The sequence below is a fragment of the Amblyomma mixtum genome, chromosome 4 (assembly GCF_055824585.1).
Source record: "Amblyomma mixtum isolate Tamu chromosome 4, ASM5582458v1, whole genome shotgun sequence".
Taxonomy (NCBI): domain Eukaryota; kingdom Metazoa; phylum Arthropoda; class Arachnida; order Ixodida; family Ixodidae; genus Amblyomma; species Amblyomma mixtum.
This window is the reverse complement of record NC_143015.1, coordinates 21134249-21156590: the sequence shown is the minus strand read 5'-3', so window position 1 is coordinate 21156590 and position 22342 is coordinate 21134249. Positions and strand designations below refer to the sequence as shown.

The following is a 22342-nucleotide window of genomic DNA, read 5'->3' as shown; positions in this document are numbered from 1 at the left end:
GAAACTTACTGTAAGGCAGCACGCGAGCACACGGCAGCCTACCAATGCAGTCTTCACACACAAAGCACATCACAGGCAACACTCGACGCGCCGTACCTCCTGCCGCCTGCACAATCGTGAAAGTTTCACGCGCTTCTTTGGATGCACGCATCAACACTGTGTCGTGCTACAACATCTTGGCATGCCATCTGTGGTCATGTGACTTACATTACAGACTAAGTCACTATTAGAAAAGAAATGACCGGTACACTTCTTACTGTCGTTTAATTGTGTTCAATTTTTCTGTACTTTCTGTTAACAGTAGCTTACGAGGATCAACAATGCGAGCAGCCGCGGTGGCTCACTGGTTATGGCGCTCGGCATGTGACCCGAAGTACGAGGGTTTGATCCCGGGTCCGCCGGCCGCATTTCGATGGAGGAGAAATGCTATTGGTTTCACTGTACGATTTCAGTGCACGTTAATGAACTCCAGGCGATCGAAATTTCACGAGCCCTCCACTACGGCGTCCCTCATAGCCTGAGCCTCTTTGGGGCTTTAAACCCAGTAAACCAAACCAACCAAGAATATCCCTTGAAATCACCACTACCACATCAGCTGTAACAGGGGCATAGTTTCTCTCTTATGGCTGCACTTATTTGTTCGCTCGAACCGGCCGAAGTGTCTCGGCTGCTGATTTTAAGGTAGCAGGTTCGATTCCGGCCGTATCAGCTGACGTTAAATAACCGTGCATATGGTATACATTGATCTGGAGCCGTCCATACGGCGTTCTTAATAGCCCATGCGCGGCTACGTTAAACCCCACCATTTGCAATTTTATTTGTTCCTCTGTGTACTCACTCCTCCTCCCCTTCTCTTGCGCACTTATTCAAATCAATGTATACCCTTGACATGCTCGCACAAACTAAATTAAGAGACAAAGCGTCTGCCCCGTGTCCATCCTCCCTACTGTGTTTGTCTGTTGTGTGCGCTACAGGGCTTCCTGAAAACATAGCAATGTCGCCCGTCTACACGCGAAAAGAGTATTCGATTGGAGTACGGCCCCAGTGCATGTCGCAGGTGGCAGCTTCTGTCCTCTCTCACCCCTGAGCAACTTTTCTGTTATCTATTGCACCGTCCCGCCTGGACAAATGCCCCGCCGCTGCTTGGTGCAGAGCGCAAAAGGATAAACTGTCGAGCAGTTGCGACATGCCGCCTTGTTCTCCGAAAGGGTCCGGCGCACACGCGATGTCGGTAGTGCGCACTGGCCAACAATGGCGGCCGATTGCGGTCAGGCCGCCGCGTCACAATGTCGCCGCCGTGGCCCGCGACGGCGCGAGCCGCTCTCGGTCGGTCCTCCCAGCCACTCGGCCATCGAACAGGAGCGGCGGCGCCGATGAAGATTCCCTGCCGGGGGGTGGCCCCCCCCCTCCGAATGGGGTCAGCCGGCGCGCAGTAACCCACTACGCCACTTTCGGCCGAGGCTGTCGCTTTTCAAGGCCACTCTCTCTCTCTCTCTCTGCAGAGCCGGCGGCCTACTTGGGTACCCGCACGTCGAGTGGCACCCAGCAGAAGTGCCCTGTGCACTTTGCAGACTCTTTAAGAAGGCGCCCCTTGAAATCGTACGTCGTTTCTTATACGCATGCGCAAAAAGGCGAGTGCTCTCCCCTCTGTACTGCGTTCCATACACGGTGCGACAGGTACGCAAGTAGTCTGCGCGGAAAAATAAAGACAGGTTTCGTGGCCGAGTGGTTAAGGCGCGAGTAAGCGACAGCGTGCCCTCAGCAATAAGGGCGCATTCAATAAAGATCACTAGAAATATATCGTCTAATAAGACTTCAGGCAAAGCATTCATTATTTCTCGATCGCTTTTTGATCGCGGGTGCAGACAACGCAAACAAGAGCATGCAGCTTTCGCAGCATTGCAGCTGATTTATGAAGCGGAGTACAATACACGGTTGCACAAGACAGCCGGCAAATGCTGGACGTGGTGTGTGCAACTTTGCTGCCCTTCTTCCTCCGCTGCCTTGTGGCGGACCAGACAGCGAGGGATAGTGTGGAAGCAGCGGTACTAGTATCGAGGGACATTGTTCCTTCACAGCGGCGAATTTCGCAGCCACAGTGCGTGTTTGTGCACTGCGGCAGAAGCGTTGCTGTGGCGCCACTACCAAGGGGTCCAGCTTAAGTGGAGGAAGTGCGGAGGAGCGGGTGAAAAGAGCGAGGACGTCCCAACTCTTGCCTTAGTGTTTGAAATGGTGGAATGAAAACTCTGCCTCTCACTAGAATAAGGAAACGGAGCATTTCGTCCATATCAGTACATCAGTTTACAGCAACGGCGCGACAGAAACTCACCAGGAGGAGAAGGAAGTTTTTGAGGAGCCATTCTTGCCATAGGCTGTGCTATCAACTCGGCCACACCTTTACGCCTCTAATTAAATGAGTTTTTACGCTCTCGGAGAATGCTAGCATTTTTGTCGATTTACTTCACCTCTTGCTTTTCGCAATGTGATTTAAGGCATTTCTCCGCGTCAGAAATGTTTGTAGCGTTTATTTGTTTATTAGTCCTACTTCCACCCCTAGCATACTATATCATCTTCAGGAATTAAATGAGTCAATATGAGAAAACTTCCAGCCTTTTGCGGTTTATTCCTTGAACGATTACTTTAAATATGCCTTCGCGCATTATGATGATACTAACACAATGCTAGAAGCTCAGATTACCGGCAGTAGAGGAAATAAAGGAAATAGCAATTACTCAAGCACGACTATTCAGTTTACTACTATATACTGATGTGATGAAATCGGAGGCACCAGACCATGTGCCTAAAGAATTTCTGCAATGATACACTCAGTGCATTTCAAATGCTCGGAAGTTATTTGCAGGGATCACTGGAAATGGCCGAATTACCGGAAAGGCCGAAAATGGCCAATGTAATTCCGACAGATAAATCAGTGGACCCTGGCCATGTTCCCAACTATCGACGTAATTTAAATACTTGTAAGGCCTGCACAATCTTAGAACGTTTGATTTTTGAAGAATATTACAATGTTCGGCGATGACTATAAACTCAGCTTTTTTAGCATGTTTTGAGAAAAATTTCGCCTAGAACAACGCAAATAATAGAAACCGTCCATGACCGAGCTTTAACAATTGATCACGGGAGCCAAACGGACATGTTATTCCTTGATTTATCGAAAGGTTTCAACCGGCTACCTTATTCTAAACTAAGCTGCAAGTCAGTTCACTCTCTCGGTAGTGGGAGAATCACAACCGTACGAAAGTTTGCTTAACGTCATTTGAAACATTGTCGTATTAACCGTTGTTATTCATGTGGGCTGTGTATTCATGAGTGTGGGCTGTCGACGGCGCAGCAGGGTTTTTTTTTTCTGATGTTAGCATATTTATTATTCAAGGTGTCAGTTATATCTTTATTGCCTCTCCTATTTTTTGTGGACGCTGGTTCTTGTGCTAAAATTTTAAGATTCCGTTCTGTTGCTTTCCTTCCCCCCACCCTTATGCAGTTGCCGCGAGAGCCTTTACTGTATGTATGTAAATAAATAAATAAATAAATAAATAAATAAATAAATAAATAAATAAATAAATAAATAAATAAATAAATAAATAAATAAATAAATAAATAAATAAATAAGTCGGCTTCAGGACGTTCGTTTTGCAAACAGCCAATCGGAGTTGGCTGACTGGGCACCGAACTTTCCCCAAATGTTTTCCTTCTTTCTGACCTTAGCAAGAGTATCTATGTAAGAGTACGTACGTACGCGGACGACTGCGCTATCTACAAAGGAGTAGCCTTGGCGACCGAACAGCGTTAAACAGTTCGCAGCCGTAGGCAGCGAAATGGTGTAACAACTGGAAGATGGCCGTAACCTAGAAAAAACTCTGTGCATAGCTTTCACCAGAATGAAAATTCCATTAAAGTTCACCTATCTTATCTAACACTCACGAAGGTATCAAGTGCCTTGGTTTGATTACTGCTGGGGGCTCGCACCGTCGGCATATTAAAAAGTACCCATTTCATGGCCGCATTTTATCTTCGTTTTTTTTTTTACCTCTTCCACTCTGCTCTCCTTCTGTCTTTATCTCCCAAATTCCCCTCCCTACGCAGAGTAGCATGCCAGTGATTTTTAAACGCCGGCTAAATTCTCTGCTCTTCATTAAAGAGTCTCTCTCTCTCACCACCTGTGACGAAATCTCGATTAACTGAAGATGAAAAATTCGACAGGTGCTTACGCGCATTCGACGCGCATGCTCCCACATTTGGGCCCAAGAGCCTTTGCGTACATTCAGACATTGCTAGGGCAGTGTAAGGCGCCGACGCTGTGAGATGATGCCCACCGTGCGGAGAACATGGTTAACTTCGGCAAGCTGGGGTTATTTAATGAGCAGAGAAACCTCAAGGGTGTTTCCGCATTTAGCCTGCATCAGAAGTATTGCCTCCGCAGCCAGAAAAAATTCAGGGGGCACTTTGACTGTCTAAAGTGGGTAGAGGCGGAAGCGTTTTCCGCACCACCTTCGCTGTTTCTGTGGCACCGGTGGCGTCACATATTAATGAGTCCTAATTACTAAGTGATGACAAATCACTAATTAATGGGTAATTACTGATTAATGCCTGGATACTAATTAACTGCTAATTAATGACGCTTAAGCTTCGCCTTTAGGAGTGGAACGCGACAGCGCGTTGTAGCGCTGCCAGGGAGTCCACGGAACACCACCCGTTCAGCGCGATGCCTTGCCCTTTGAACGCAACGCTTTTTGAGGAAAGGAAATGGCGCAGTAATTCTCTGTCATCTCGGTGGACACCTGAACCGCACCGTAGAGGAAGGGAGGAAGTGGGAGTGAAAGAAGATAGATAAAGAAGAGCCGTAATGAAGAAAATGAAGATTGTATTTGAGGAAAGGAAATCACGCAGTAACTGTCTCACAAAATTCAGGGGGGCACTTTTTTGACCTAAAGTGTGGTCACTGATGCCCCTAAGAGTGGAACGCGACAGCATCTTGCAACGCTGCCAAGGAGTCCATAGAACGCCATCGCCCATTCGGTTCTACGCCTCGCTCGTCAGTAAATTGGTTTTTGAGGAAAGGAAATGTAATCTGTCTCTCATTTGTCGGTAGACACCTAAACCTCGCGGGAAGGGAATGGAGGAGGATGAGAGTGAGTGAAGACACCGTATTCACTAGACGCGCCTTTGTTCATTCCAAACCATCGAGCTGGCATGGCGCAGTGGATAGCATGCTCGTCTCTCACGCCGAAGACCGGGGTTCGATTCCTGAGCTCGACCAATTTCTTAATCGGTTTTATTTATTTATATGGCCTGACTAGTAAAGCAAATTAGGCTAATTGGGTAATTAAGAACTTAACTGAGCTCAGTCCCACTTAATTGGAGCATCACTATACGATCCCTTCAATTGGTTGCATGGTTACAAGCCAAAGTACAATTGGCCCCGTTTGAAATTCGCGCACTGTGACGTCACGACCGTTTCCACCAACTGAAAAGCGTGACATTTTCTGTCGACAACTGCTGCTTACAACGATGAGACATTAAAGGCTTCCGCCTTAATAGAACCGGCGCTCTTGAGCTGCGTTGCGGAATGCCTCCACCGCTGTGTACAAACGAGTGCAGGGACCGACAGGAAACCAAGTGTGCATTTGCGACGTTCTAATGACGAGTGCAGGGCACTTTTAGCTACGCGACGCGGAAATGAATATCGGAAATTCCCCTAGCATTCCTCCAGGCAAACTCATCTTTTATGCCGACATCGACGATGTTGTCTTCCTGAAAAAAATACTGGAATAGAGAACGGTAAAGCACTAACGCGCCTGTAAACTGGGATTGGCGAATGTCAATTGAGAATACTTGCAGTTGGCATAGTAAAGCGACTTGTTGACCTCAATAATGTTGGGCCACGAAATTCTCCATCGAGGGTTCTAGGGTCCGGCAAATTATGCAGCTGCATATTTGCTATAAGTGCTATCATGTTTCGTGGCGCCAAAATGTACAGCGGGTGGAAACTAGCCACGAGATCGCCGACAGAAATTAATTGCTCCGCTGCCATGGCATGTAGAGGGAACGCTGAGCACCTAGAATGTCAAGTACCCGGACCAGGGCACAAGAGAACAAACCTTGGCACCATGAATGGCGACGAAGACGGAGCTTGCACTTAGGGGAGGAGGCGCCTCCAAGTTTCCTGGTCTAATAAGGGCATGTTCCTTGATCACCTCACACTCAGTGCGCAGTTTCTTTGGTGGGTTCCATGATTTATCGGCGTATTTTTGTTTTTCACAGGCCGTCCCCCCGAGAGTACTGCGGCAGCGGTGGGTGCGGACCGCTTGCTCGCCTGCTTGGCACAGATGGCTGCAAACTGTCGTTTTCTAGGAAGCTTTCTTCAACTTCCCTGTTTTGTCAGATATTGGATATCTGGGGAAAAAATACTCGGTACAGCATTCGCCAAAAGCACCGGTTTTTTGGGTGCATTTAAAGTGCCCTGCCATTTAACTAAGCGTAGTACGATTTTACATAGTAAGCTCGGAAAAGTGCTTCGTTCAGTCGTGGTCGCTCGGTTGCAGTATCCTATCTGCTCTGAGGATTGTCTGGCACCAAATTTCTAGGCGAGCAGGCTCCGACGCAGCTTTAAAAAGTGACACTTGGTCTGGGAAACTCTGGTAGCCCAATCTGCAATTGGGTACGAAGTATAATCGCGCCTAGTTATCTCTGGACAGCGACTGGACCCGTCAGGTGTGCCACAGCAACAACCAACAAATCAAAGCCACTATGTTCTATCGGGGACAAAAATTTGCGGGATGCGAGTTCTAGGAAAAACGTTTTTTTGTAGCTCCCCCTCGCTACCCAGTGACCTGGTACTGTATGAAGGTATTAAAGGCCTAAATGCTCCTTCCTCTGGTAAAAATATCAGGCGACTGGGCAGCGAGGTGGAGCTACAATAAACGTCTTTCCAAGAACTCCTGTCCAGCAAACTTTTCTCCCCGATCGTACATAGGCCGCGACGACCGTCCTCGGCGTCGACCCGTGCGTCTGCACAACGATCACTGCAGCTGGTCCCAAAGGGCGACGCAAAAAAGTAGTTCTAGTTAACTTTGTTCGTGCACTGTGTCCACTAGAACGTGGAAAGCGAGAACCTAACGTCCAGACCTTGTGATGCGCTATGGCAGCGCAAAACACCGACAAACACAAACCAAAACGACACCGAAAGCCGTGCAAACCAATCAGCCGCGTCCGCCGCTCCGCAAGCGAATGACCACTAATGGCCGCTAAAGCCCCTTATGGCCTCTACTCCGCAGCGCCCCCGCGCAGCTGCGGTAGTCGCATGTACTAGAGGGCGAACATGATCTGTGCGCGCTCTCTGCCGCGGCGGGTGGTCAGTGTCAACACCTAAAATGTTCTTACATCGTGGTCGAGGTGTACGGGGTCAGTCCGAGGGCTATTTGGACCGCTGGTCGCAAGAGGACATTCAGATGACTCAGCTCGCTTCGATTTAACCGTTTACAAGGTGCGCTGAACGTCGCACGGCTAATTAACAACGCCTGCACGTTTCGCACGGTCTCACTTTCCTTGAACGCCCCGCGTCTGTTGGAGATGCGGCGGATGAAGCGTTCCGCCTGCGCGAATTTTTCTGGAGCAGATGTACAGTGTAGGTCTCTTGCCTGTTAGATTGTAGGTACAGGCCCGGCACCCGCAGTCTGTCTACTCAGGAATGGGTGTGCCTTCGAGGTGAAGCTCGATATCAGTGCCGACTACTTGGATCCGCGCGGATAACGAGCAGTTCCCACTTTTCGGGTGTGCACGTAAGCCTGCTCTCAGTCGCGTACTTCGGCGTTTACTCTGTGGCTTCTTGAAGGCTAACATGGCTGTGGCCGTCAGAGGCTGTCGTCATCCATATCGTGATGTCGTCGGCGTAAAGGGCGTGGTGCACACCAGGAATTCTAGAGAGCAGCAGGGGAAGGCCAGCCAATGGAGTGCATATTGCAACCGCGCAAAACGACGCAGGTCGAAGAGAGGAAAGCACAGGACAAGACGCGGATTTCCTCTCTTCGTCCTGCGTCGTTTTGCGCGGTTGCAATATGCACTCCATTCTCAACCACCAACTAGCCCGCCTTCACTTGTTAGAAGGCCAGCCGTCGCTCGAGCTTCCTTCAATTGACTGCAGCTGGCGAGACGCTCCTGCGAGCTTACCGGAGTTAGACCGCTCACGTATTTATCCAATTAACCCTGACCAGTGCCAACTACGGTAACACAGCTAAGACACACAGCTAAGCTACTACGGTAACACAGCTACGGTAACTTGCATTTTTTCCCTTACGCCCTACTGCACAGTTACCATAGCCCTTCAAAAAGTCAGCAATAAAATCCCAATAAGGAAGGGTGTCGGCAGGGAGATACCATGAGGCCAATGCTATTCACTGCCTGCTTACAGGAGATATTCCGGGGACTGGAATGGGAACAGTTGGGGATAAGAGGTAATGGAGAATACCTAAGTAATTTGCGATTTGCTGATGACATTGCATTTCTTAGTGACTGAGGAGATGAGCTGCAAAGTATGATGAATGAGTTAGGCAGAGACAGGCCGAGTAGGTGGTCGGATGAGATTAAGAAGTGTGCGGGGATACGGGTGCCGCATCTGGCAAAGGACAGGGTTGATTGGAGAGACATGGGAGAGGCCTTTGCCCTGCGGTGGGCATAGTCCGGCTGATGATGATGATAATGACCCACTCTGCTGTCTTGCGGTATCTTATGTTAAAATCTATGTCCTTTTTTCCTCATATCGCTGCGGGGTTTTCAAAGAAATCTGGACCCTTTCGAATAGCATTCAAGCTTGTACCCTTTAGGCGAGTGCTGGTAACATAGAGCCGTTATATGCTTTCCTCTTTAAGGAATTCCGGTAAACTGTGATCCACGCCCTGAGAGTGCTTTCCCATTGCTCTTCACCTCATTGTTATTCTGCTGGTTATTTAACTTTCATGCTTAAGAGGAACAGCGCACACACACGACAGAGGAACGCACAACACAGGCGCTGGTTTTGTCCTGCTTCCTTTTAAGCAACGTTTAACCAACTAGCCCGCAACAGAAGCCTCGTGAACTTCACTTTCATGGTCCGGATCCGCGTTCACCAATGCAGAATTGTCTCTCCTATTATTTGTTTCGCAGTGGCCGTAGCTTGGACAATGATACTGATTCATTGCAAATGATTTCATACGAAGACCACCTCTCTAGAGGACAAGATAGACTGCCATTTGTGTTTTGTATCATTCTCGCAGGTTCCACTCAGCTGTGCTAAACCAAAGCCGCTTAACGCCAGCGCCCGTTCCCTGTCCGCCAGTTGCCGGAGGCGCACTCGATCGAGAGGCTGCCGTCGGGGAAGATGTGCACCGGCGGAATCGTCGGCACCCGCGGCCGCCGCATCCACTGGAGCGGCACCGCAGGGCGAATGACCGCGTGACCCCCCGAGAAAGCAAGGGCGCGCCATTGACCGAGATTCGGAAGCGCTGCCCTCTTTCTCGAGCTGGCTCCAGTGTGCTGGGGAAGCCGCTGGAGTACTTTCAGTGCCTCCCTCGGAAGGAAAGTGAAGCCGTCCGCTACATCCTCTCACCTAACCGGGCCCGCCGCGGTGGCTCAGCGGTTACGGCATTCGGCTGCTGACCCGAAAGACGCGGGTGCGATCCCGGCCGCGGTGGCCGAATTTCGATAGAGGCGAAATTCTAGAGGGCCGTGTACTGTGCGATGTCAGTGCACGCTAAAGAACCCCAAGTGGTCGAAATTTCCTGAGCCCTCCACTACGGCGTCCCTCATAGCCTGAGTCGCTTTGGGACGTTAAACCCCAATTACCCTAACGTAACCTACTCTCACGTATTCAGTACTGAAATGAGATAACGACAGCTGAGAGAAAAAAGAAGCGAATAAACAAAAGTGCATTCAGACGCGGCAAGAACAAAAATGCAGACAGTGAAATGAGTTCGCAGTAAGGGAGTAATTAAACATTAGCTTTCACCAGTACCCCTTGGGTTGGGTGCCCGGACGCCTTTTTATTTGACTACGAAGCTTTCCGCGAAAGCTTTCCTTTGTAGTCGAATAGCTGCGCTTGGATGGAACCTAATGAGTAATTACTGCCTCGTTTAGAAATGCAAACATACTCAGGACAGAAACATCGAGATGGTAGGAAGTATACGAACCGTACCTACACAAGAAAGGACGCACCAAGGACTTTGGGAAAATCCGGCAAAGTTGCATGCCAAAGCTGACAAGTGTCGCAGGAAGAATGTGGGAGGAGGCACGAAATAGAATAGAATAGATCGCAGTCTTTTGTAATTTTGTCAGGCAAGCCTGCTTAAGCGTTATCGCTCCTGGGGGGAAATGGATATTCTTCACCAGTAAGCATCGGCCGATATCTGGTTCATGTTCCCTACTACCTAGCTTCGGTACAGTCGTGCACTTAATTACACACGGTAAGTTATCTCACAATAGTAAAATGAGTCTGAGACCACAGATGAGAGGTTGCTCCTACGGAAAAAGTTTTTCTCGGAACTTATAACAGTAAGCTACAGGAGCAGACGCATGACATACACTCATAACCGGAATAAAAAGTTGCTTCTGTCCGATGCAGAAGAAACTTCAACTCCAGTTTGTGACATATAATTCCATGCTTGGGCAGGGCATGTAATGCGAAGGCAAGATAACCGATGTTCCTTAAGGGTAACAGACTTGATTCCTAGGGAATGGAAGCGTAGCAGGGGGCAGCAGAAAGATAGATGGGTGATATTAAAAAGTTTGCTCCGATACGGTGGCCGCAACTGGCAAAGGACAGGGCTAATTGGAGAGATATGGGAGAGGCCTTTGCCCTGCAGTGGGCGTAGTCAGGCTGATGGTAATGGCGAGGAGCACGGTTGTTGCTTAATCGGGCAGACGGATAGGCGTATCAACTCCACACTTCCAACGTACCCATCTCCCGGCATCTGGCCATGGACTGCAAGAAATTTAGAATCTAGAACGACACCTAGGAAGAGCACCGCACTTCCGACTTTACTCGTTGCGTCACCATAGGGATAGGACAAGATAAGCTCACACGAGAAATCATAGAAGCTTTGACCATCTTAGAAGACCAGAAGAAAGAATCATAGAAGAATCATAGAAGACCAGTGCTTAAGCACACCCTCCCTTTGTTTGTCTAGGAAGGAGTTAGAATTTCGGGGGGCATGGCAAATGCTTAATTATTTCCAGATGCCGGCCTTCCTTTGTAACATTTTTACTTGATGACTTGACTAAACTTATTTCCGGCGACCGCGCAGCATTATACATTTTTACACTCCTTCCTATGGCCTCCTTATACGCTTTGATCCGAAATAAAACTTCAGTCTTCAGTCAGCGCTAGTGTACGCCTCTTTCTCCTGCATCCTTGTCACGGTTTTCTTTCAGCATGGTCTAATCGGTTGACGGGTTAAATTTTTAGCTGCAATTTTGCGAGCAACAAATGTGCCTTTTGCTATTCAACAGGCACCAACATGGCCAGGAAGTGATTGATTTATTTGTGAGGAGAAAAAAATTGGACAGGGTTGTCCACGGTAAGGCGCAGCGGAAACCAAACTACCTTCAATTTACACTGACTTAATAGAGTTGGCCGTAAAGCGGTAACACAAGTAGACCTTTCCTTATATGCGCTGGCTCACAACAAAGCCCAAAACGCCTTCCATTGCAGGTTCGATGCGAAACAGGCTAAGCTTAGCTTCGCCCGCTGTTGCCCGATTTGTTGGTGGGTGACCTCCACTTACACAGGCGCGCTTTGTTTGAGCTCGAACGCTGTAGATAATCCTCGGTAACACTGTTGGGTATTGTCTGCTACGAATAATGTAGTAGCAAAGAGTGGAATAAAGGGTTTATGGTCCATCAGGGTTTAACGTCCCAAAGCGACTGAGGTTACGAGGGACGCCGTAGTGAAGGGCTCTGGAAATTTCGACCACCTGGGGTTCTTGAACGTGCACTTGCATCGCACACAACACGGGCCTCTAGAATTTCGCCCCCATCGAAATTCGTCCGCCGCGGCCGGGATCGAACCCGCGTCATTCGGGCCAGCAGCCGAGCGCCGTAACCACTGGGAGTAAAAGGAGCGTGCTCTAAGCGCAGAGATTCTTGTCAACAGAAATGGAGAAGTACTGCTTGTGCATTAGAAAGCTCACTGGCCATCACCACCAGCATGAGCATACCACAAGTGGAAAACTCAGTCAGGGAACACATGAAAGACGTTTGAATGCAGTAGCGGGCTGTGTTCTTAATATTCTATTCTTAATATTCTATTCCCCGTTCTTAATATTCTATTTATGTCACTGTCGTGATCCGAATTTGCGTTGGCTATCTTCCTCGCCAGCGCCTCGCCCCGAATCGTAAACTGCTCTTTCCCTCCCAGACTGTTGAATGCCACATTAGTTTTCTGCATATATCGATTTATAAAAGTGGCCTCGTGCCTTAAATTTGTGAGTCTTAAGCTTAATTACGATTACTGCCACCCTCTCATTAGTGCTATAGATCTGCTCCATGTTGCAAGCATTATCCTTTTTGATGCGAAATATCACACCTAATTGGCGTCTAATAAACCAAGATAGCATAGTACGTGCCCGCCTTCTCTGTCCTCCTTACCTGATTCCTATTACGTCCCGTTTTCAAACATCACTGCTAGCCCCACTGGGTAAGGTTCTAGCGTTAAACGTTGACAGGTTCAGTTTCCAATGGCGGCCTGTCCGGAGCGAGAGATTCTTAGCGCCCTCCGCTGCGCCACAGGTTTGACCGCTGCCCCGTTCAGTTGCAACGCAGTCAGTGGGGACTGAGTGCCCGAATTTAATTGGAGAAATCATATAGGACCAAGGTGGCCTAATCTTTTCTGGTGAAGGTTTGCGTTGTCGTCACTGGTCGCCACCATCTGGCCGCGACCGATGGATAGTTATTAAGGCGACAGTGGTACGGAGATGATGTCGCAGAAAATCTGACGTCGGCGTTGGAGCACGATAACTTCCAATTAAAAAAAAAGAAAAAATGTGGACATGTGAGGAATTGAACTTCGGTCTTTAAGAGTGCGAGGCGAGCACGCGCAGAACGCGCTAGGATTGCATTGAAATCAAGCCTGCTCAGCTACGAAATGCTTCAAGTAGACGCATACTATTCCGCGATGCAGACACACATTCTCATGTCTTCGTAGAATGCACTCCACCGGCGCATCAAAACTGCGGAAGACATACACATGCATCAAGAATCGGCAACCATTTACGCGGCCTGTCCTGCGCAGCGTACACCCCCCGCACCAAGGCGCACTGTTCACTGAACAGAGATTTCGATGAACGAGGTGCTCCTGCACGTCGATCCATCATGCGGCTCTTCCACAGGCTAAAAAGTCCAGCAGCATTAATAGATCGTACGGAATCCCGGAGTATTTCTGGATAGGCAAGAACCTTATAGCGTAAGGTGAGATCTCAATGCCCTTTGTGATTACCCGCTGCAGTATGCCCCAGAAGAACACTGCATCACGGCACCGCACAAAGCAATGATCGATAGTCTCCGGTTGGCCGCACAGGCGACAGTTCACCGACCATGGCACAAATGTACCCTTGGCGCGGAGCCAGACCTTGACTGGTAGAATCCAAGTGCGCAGATTAAAAACGAAGGATTTTGCAGCAGGTTGAATATACATTCACTGAACTCGCTTCAATACACTCGAATACGTAAAGCCAAGGTAAGGCTTCCGATAGAGTGGTACACTGAATAGAGCTTCTAATAGTACTTTTGTCATCTGCCTCCTTGACAGGTGAAATAAATATTGCAATGAGAAGCGAACTTATTAGGAACCTCTTTCAGGAAACGCCACAAAGCCGCCTCTCGACCATGACCAGTCGAAGCACATAGATAGCTTAGTCGCCTTCTAAGCACCGCGAGGTGGCTTGCAGCTTTGAAGAAGAAAAACCGTGAAACAAGCTGGTGAGCAAAGAAGTAAACATGGCCAACTCCTCCAGACTCGAGAGGAAGAAACAAATTGCCTGGACGCATAAGCTCCCATTGAGAGCGCCAAAGGTCACGAATAGTCTGTGCAGCGCCTGTATCTTCTTCCTCGCACATCACATGCAATGCATAGACGAGCCATTCACGCCTGTGTCTGGCGTCTCACCGAGAGAATTTGTGACACCCAATAAGACCCATTATTCCAGACCTGATGAAGGGAAACGCCAAGGTAAAGCCGAAAGTTGGGCAAGTTGGATAACATTTATGATGTAACAATAGCGCAAAAGGAACACGAGGGACGGAAAAGAAACGGCACAGACAAGCGCTGTTTACACGCAACTGGGGTTTATTGTTGCACCTCAAGGTACTGTTTCGAATCAGAGTCCCATCTAATGCCACCAAAACGATTAGGTTTTGGTGGCAGAATCGTTTAGATTTTTCAAAATTTATACCCGTGCCAAAGACGTCAGAGAACTGTGATTGCAAAGCTTGAAGCAAACTCATTATATCTCAACCGAAAAGGGCGATGTGATCAGCGTAGGCTTGAATTCTGAGTGAAAATCCTCGAATATATTGGGATCTGATGATACTACACTGTAAACAGAAAGGATTAAAAAGGGTGTAAAGCTGTCCTCTGGCGCACACCCTTCTTTAAAGAAGGGTGTGCGTCGGAGGACAGCTTTGCACCCTTTTTACTCCCATGTAGGTGTATTTGTGTTTAGAGTGTAGGGCACAAGGCTTTCAGGTATAAAAAAAAAACAGAGGCGATAGTGAGCAACCCCGCCGAACAGACGGGATTAGTGGAAATGGTTGGGTGAGTTCATGATTTACGATCAACCTTGTATGCGACAGTTTCTATCATATTGTAATGCCCCGAAACAGTACTTCCCCAATGGGAAGGCTCGTTGGTTGGAAGTGAATAACAGTGAACCTAGTGAATGCGTTGGGGTCTTTGGCTTCGTAAAGTGTCCTTGAGCCCTGATGCGTACATGAGTAATATCCTGGCAGCGCTGCATCAAGCTGTCGCGTTCCACTTTTAAAGGCGAAGGCTAAGCGTCCCCCAGTTGTTCAGTTGCATTTACATGCGAGTTTTTAATTTTCTTTTTTATCCGGTGGAGAATGGCGCGGCACCGGGAATCGAGCCGCGGCCCTCTTGCACAGGAGCCGCGCGCCATTGCTGCTTCCTTTCCATTCAGTTCCCTACAGGTGCTGTGTCTATCCAAACAGCGCGCAGGTGCGCCCCCTTGTTTTCCCTTGGAATCGAGTCCCCAGGGGAGCACGGCTGTCTTCCGTTCGCGTGGCACGCCCTTATCTTGTGCCTAATTTGGACTAGGCTGCGATTAGCAGGCGTTTGATCTCTGACCCACACTGCTCTCATCGTGTCGCTAAACGTGACACCTATCGTTTTCTTTTGCACTGCAATCTGCACAATTTCAATCCTTCTTGTCAGCCTCGATGTTTGCGCCCCATCAATGATTACAGGCAAGGTAACTTTTATGTACTTTTCTCTTAAAGGATGACAGGTAGCTGCTATTCGTGATCCCAGAGTGCCTGCCAAACGCACTCCACCCCAGCCATTTCACTTTGGTTGTCCAGATCTGCGCTCGCTACTTGACCTTAGTGTATGATGATGATGATGATGATGATGATGTCCTCGGGCTATTCGCCTAACACTTCAATCTCTTCGCTGCCTAATGTAGACTTCTGTTTCTTTCCCAGAGTATTTAAATTGCCTTAGTTTCTTCGTGAGACCCGTCGTTTTGCCGTGATGGGCACAGAGGGAAGTGGCGTACCGTTCGTCTTGTCGGCTTCAGCAGCGGCCACCAGCAGAGAGGCGGCGAAGACCAGGTGGGCCAAGATTTTACCTCCCATTGCGGCTTCCTGCAAGTGAAGGGCACGAAAGCTGTCATTTTATGCGTCACACAAGAACTGAAGCCTTTAGCAACACGAGCGGAAAGCTGGTGGGGCATTATTTACTGGATGAACGCGGTCCAATGAGCTGCTTACATTTGCAAGCTGCAATGTCAGAACTCCCAAGGATCTGCTTACAACGGGTCTCAAATCTACGCTGAGAAAAAATTTTGAGCTCGGCTCGTATCACTATACTACTGCGTTCTAATGGCAAGACACAAGTTTCACTTAAAACGGAGCTTTTACTAGCTTAAAAAGTCCAAGAAAAGAAATAAAGGTGTCGCCACCATCAACCGCTTTCCCACGCAAACTGCCGTCATGTTAAGGCAGATTTTCCTTTCTTTTCAGCGTATATTTGTGAGGTTGGCCTATACCGCCAAGTGGGGATCATACAGTCCTCAAGCGGTGGGAAAATTTTAAAATCCAGTTTTTTAAGCAATAATAATAATAATAATAATAATAATAATAAATGTTTTATTGCACATAATGATACATAGATTAAGGAGCGGGCCTGTCAAAGCCAGCAGTGGCTTGAGGGACTAGGCCCGGCTAAGTCAGCGGACGAGGGTGCAATAATTCAAATCAGCATACAAAAAAAAAGTGTTGAATGATGGTTAACAGTTGGGACGATTAATGTCAACATGTGGTGAACCGCACACACATATACAAAAAAAAACAACAACATCAAAAACAGACAACGCGTACAGATTACAGAAATGAGAACATACACTTTACAAAGAACCAAGCATGCTTTTTAATGCATTTTTTGATGATACCGAAAATACATCATCTGGCAAATCATTCAAAATTTTCGGCACATAAGCACAACGCCTAGCTTCGCCGAATCTTGTTGAAGATCGCGGAACAACAAAGCGAACACTGTTACGAAGGCTTCGGGGGGCAGTGTAACTTATTTTAAATTCACTAAACCAGATATGCCGTAAAACCACAGTTTGGACGAACAGATTCCAGAAGCATGGAAGACGAAGTGCAGAAAAGATGTTAGGATTAGCGATTGCTGGAGTATTGTAGGCTATATTTCTTAATATGGCCTTTAACAAAGAATCAACACGGTTTTGCCATCGAGTGGAGCAAAAAGCAAAAACAGCGATCCCATATCTGAGAGTGCTGTAGACTAGAGCATGCGCAATAGTTTTTTTTATTTGAAACGGAACGATAGATTTAATGTGGAAAAATAACCAAGCAGCGCTCCTAAGCTTATTGCAGATATGCGATAGGTGATTGTGCCATGACATATCACTATCGAAGAATACTCCCAGGTATTTCACCGAGTTCGTGTAGGCGACCGGCGTGCATCGACAGGGATGACAGTTGTGGCTATGTAGAAAAACTGGTGCGTTTATTACTGTTAATTTTAGAGGAGATCTGAAGCAAACAAGTTGGGTTTTTGAGGCGTTAACCTTTAAACAGTTATCACTGAACCAGGTCATGGCTTTGTGGACACTATTCTGCAGATTAAGGATGGCCATGTCGTAGGAAAAATGTTTTGAGAGCAAAACAGTGTCATCGGCGTACTGAAATACTAGACATTTTGAGATTACGTGCGTAAAATCATTAATAAATATGTTGAAGAGTAAAGGTGATAGTATAGAGCCCTGAGGTACACCAGCCTTCACAGGAAGTTTACCACTTGCGTTTTTAATCTCGTCTAAAACAACCATTTGCGATCGCTCGGTGAGATAGTTCTTAAGGACATCGTAAAATGGACCCCTGAAACCACTAGAATAGAGTTTCTGTAGAAGAATTCCGTGATGAACTGTATCGAAGGCGTTAGATATGTCTAGAAATAAAGCAACGGAAAACAAATTTTGATCAAAAGCCGAATACAGTTCATCTGAGAATTCCTCCAGAAGGGCTACCGTACCACGACCAGTAACGAAACCGAACTGTCGAGTCGACAGAATCGAAAATTTTTCAACAAATGATGACATGGTTTTCAAAAGAAATTTTTCGATAACATGGGAAAGTATGGGCAACATCGAAATGGGTCGACAGTTCTTCACGTCATCTTTTTGTCCCCCTTTGAAAAGCGGCCTAACTATCGCAGTTTTAAGCTCTTTCGGGATGCACGCGCTATCAAGAAAGCCGTTTAACATGAAGAGCAAAATATTGGATATCGCTGCAAAGTTCCTCTGTAGTAGACTAGCTGATAAACCGTCAATACCAGGAGGCTTATTGCGCTTAAAGATGAAAATTATTTCATAAAGTTCATTTTCTGAAATTCTAGGAAGAAAAGCGGATGCTGGGAGTGAATTTTCAAGTGTGGAATGGACGGCCTGGCACGAGGATGCGTTTTCGCAAGGAAGTGCAAACAAATGGTTGAATCTATTTGCGACCTCGACCGAATCGCCTGGAAAAAAGGAAACCGGGGAAAGGTTTGCAGCGTTTTTACCACGAAGGTGGTTTATTAGGGACCATGTTTTTGCAGCATTCCTCGACGACTGGCGAAACTTTTGAAAAAAGAATTGGCGCTTCTTGGACCTTATTAAGGCTACTACCCTATTTCTTGCAGCATTGTACTCTAGACGTAGGGTTTTATTTTTTGGGACATGTTTACATCGTTTCCAAAGCATATCTCGGTATGAAATGGCATGCATTATGTCCGCAGTCAACCAGTTATAGTCCTTTCTACGTTTCTTAATTACGACACGCTTGGCACTATCTTCGAACTTCTTTATTTGGTTACAGAAGATGGTATAGACTACTTGCGGGGAATTAGAATTAGTTAGGGCCATCCAATTAAAACTGCTAATTAGGTTATCCAAGACCTTCTGGTTCATTACAGTAAGGTAAATTAAGTTATTGGGTGTGGTGGTTCGCTGAGCATTTGGCTGATGAAAAGATAGTGATGAACGGCAAACGGCAAGATAGTGGTCCGCAAAACGTTGCGAAATAACACAAGAAGCAAATGAGTAGTTGGGGGCTCGTAAGGCGATGTGGTCTAGACACGACGTTGTTAAATGGCCACCAGCTATTTCTTCACGGGTGGGAGCTGTTATCATATTTTCAACACCATACGATGACAGCAGGGACAAATAGTCGGATACGGAGCCCACTGCAGGACACAAGGTATTTATATTCAGGTCTCCTACTAAGCATAATTCTTCCACGGAATGCCATGACCGCAGCAATTCTTCGAGTTCCAACAGAAAACGGGTAACACTGTTGCAAGGTGGCCGATAAAAAGCTACGAAGCTCAGACATCGAGAGCCACAAGTTATCGTTAGCGCCAAGCATTCGGCATGAACAAAGTTCACGTCGATGGGTGCAATGTCAAACGTGTCTCTTACAAAGATAGCGATTCCGCCCCCTCGTCGACGAGGCCGCGTTACGAAACGGCACTGATAGCCTGGTACTGAAAACGTGTGCATGCAGGCATCTGTAGCATTAATTTCTGTCAGGACGAAAACGTCAACAAATCCGATTCCTGATGTGGCAGTTAGCTTAAATTCTTCCCAGTGTTTTGGGAGGCTTCTAACATTTCTGTTCACAATAGTAAATTCATGCTCAGAGCTGTGACCAAATTTGTCCTTGAAAGACTGAAAGTTTGGGAGTTCGCAGCACGTACTGTCCATTGCAGTTAGACAATTCGATCCAAGTCGGCTGGTCTGATTATTCGGAGCAGAGACGAGTTTTCGGTCTTCTTCGCGAAGATCTTGCCGTATAATAATAATAATAATAATAATAATAATAATAATAATAATAATAATAATAATAATAATAATAATAATAATAATAATAATAATAATAATAATAATAATAATAATAATAATATAATAATAATAATAATAATAATAATAATAATAATAATAATAATAAATAATAATAAATGTTTTATTGCACATAATGATACATAGATCAAGGAGCGGGCCTGTCAAAGCCAGCAGTGGCTTGAGGGACTAGGCCCGGCTAAGTCAGCGGACGAGGGTGCAATAATTCAAATCAGCATACAAAAAAAAAGTGTTGAATGATGGTTAACAGTTGGGACGATTAATGTCAACATGTGGTGAACCGCACACACATATACAAAAAAAAACAACAACATCAAAACAGACAACGCGTACAGATTACAGAAATGAGAACATACACTTTACAAAGAACCAAGCATGCTTTTTAATGCATTTTTTGATGATACCGAAAATACATCATCTGGCAAATCATTCAAAATTTTCGGCACATAAGCACAACGCCTAGCTTCGCCGAATCTTGTTGAAGATCGCGGAACAACAAAGCGAACACTGTTACGAAGGCTTCGGGGGGCAGTGTAACTTATTTTAAATTCACTAAACCAGATATGCCGTAAAACCACAGTTTGGACGAACAGATTCCAGAAGCATGGAAGACGAAGTGCAGAAAAGATGTTAGGATTAGCGATTGCTGGAGTATTGTAGGCTATATTTCTTAATATGGCCTTTAACAAAGAATCAACACGGTTTTGCCATCGAGTGGAGCAAAAAGCAAAAACAGTGATCCCATATCTGAGAGTGCTGTAGACTAGAGCATGCGCAATAGTTTTTTTTATTTGAAACGGAACGATAGATTTAGTGTGGAAAAATAACCAAGCAGCGCTCCTAAGCTTATTGCAGATATGCGATAATAATAATAATAATAATAATAATAATAATAATAATAATAATAATAATAATAATAATAATAATAATAATAATAATAATAATAATAATAATAATAATAATAATAACAATAATAATAATAATAATAGTAATAATAATAATAATAATAATAATAATAATAATAATAATAATAATAATAATAATAATAATAATAATAATAATAATATCTTTTATTGCACATAGTAAATACAGAATAAAGAAACGGGCCTGTCAAAGCCTCTAGTGGCTTGAGGGACTAGGCCCGGCAAAGTCGGCAGGCGGACGTGCAATACAAACATGAAATATGAGCATAATATTAACACAACATATCAAAACAATAACACGAAATGAGTAGTGATAAAGGTGTAACAGTTCAGGTAAGTGACATCAACAAGAGATAAAAATAAACTGCAAGAGCCAACGTTAACACAATGGTAATTTAACACTAATAATAATAATAATAATAATAATAATAATAATAATAATAATAATAATAATAATAATAATAATAATAATAATAATAATAATAATAATAATAATAATAATAATAATAATAATAATAATAATAATAATAATAATAATAATAATCAGTTTTAGCAACTAAGACCGTGCACGCCAGTTGCAGCCAGTGAAACGCAGGGTAGCGCGCCTCTTGCAGCCTAGCGGAGAAGAGGCGACACGGTTTCGCGGCTGCCGCAGCCACATGAAAGGGGAAACGGCATCGCGCCAGGTATACTGTGTGTGAAGCCGTAATAAGCAACCACGCGAAAGGTACATAAATATTACGCTGGCGCATCTATTTCGCATTTAGTGTTAGGAAGTAATCAGGAGTTAACTTTTTCCCGGATCTATGAGGCTAGGCTACACTGCCATTCACTTCGATACGGTAATCACGGAATCCATTAACGTTTTGACATCTAGAATTTGAATTCAGCAGCGAGAAAACTTGTGCAGCCGATTCTGCGCAAATAAATTCGCGTTTTTCTTCCGAAGAAGCATCAACATTACCAGAACGAGCCATGGAATGAATTTTCACTCGGAAGGAAAACAGAATCAAGCTTTCTTCAGTGGCCCTTGCACCTTCAGATCCCGGAATGAGTGCGCCGCGTCAGAAAATCTCACCTGGTGGGACTGGAAATTACGTCGGATATTTTTCAGCCAAAGTTTTGTCTTTCTTCTTTGAAATATACTTCTGGGGATTGCGTGTCGGTGCTGCAAAGCATGCGCACTGAGCGCTGCGAAAAAATTTACCGGACGCCTTGGAAATGTCCATCCTGAGTTGCTACAGTACAAGGAGCCAGTCGAGGTGATGTCAGTGAACGCTTCCTGTTCTGTGACGTTACGTCTTATTTGGTGACGTCACCCGGCACGAAGTGCTTGTCATGACCATGCCTCACGTGTCATTAGCACTTTTCGGGCTGGATGGTGCATACTTGAATTGGCGAAAAAATAGCGCCACACTATGCAAACCACTCGAACGAAGACGAGACACAGTCGCTGACTCACAACTAAATAAAAGACGTTGCGGGGCTAGTTGCTGGTGCATTTTCTTTTCTTCAAATTTAAACAGCGCTTAATACGAATACACGGATAAGACATGACAAGACGGGCGCTGTCCTGCCCTGTCTGTCTGCGTATTCGTCTGACAATTTACCGCTGTTTAAATTTGAAGAAAAGAAAACTCACAACTAAAATTTATTCAACCGAGGAGGCATCTTATATAAGTTTAGCCGACAGTTTAGCCGACATAAAACTTTCCGCACGTTACTTCCTTCCTTGAAAAAAGATATTTTGCCTCATAATTTCGCGCAAATCAA

General features: G+C 46.0%; 1 protein-coding gene and 1 pseudogene across 1 annotated transcript in view; both read right to left on the bottom strand.

The window, feature by feature from the left end:
• LOC149345833 (uncharacterized) overlaps positions 1 to 22342 on the bottom strand; it is a 72796-nt gene that overhangs the window by 39443 nt on the left and 11011 nt on the right. The window contains exon 2 of the mRNA XM_089585302.1: positions 15777 to 15864. Coding sequence (XP_089441428.1) covers positions 15777 to 15855 — 79 coding nt within the window. The 5' untranslated portion in view covers positions 15856 to 15864. The remainder of the gene's footprint in view (positions 1 to 15776; positions 15865 to 22342) is intronic.
• LOC149345834 (uncharacterized) lies at positions 13209 to 13678 on the bottom strand (annotated as a pseudogene).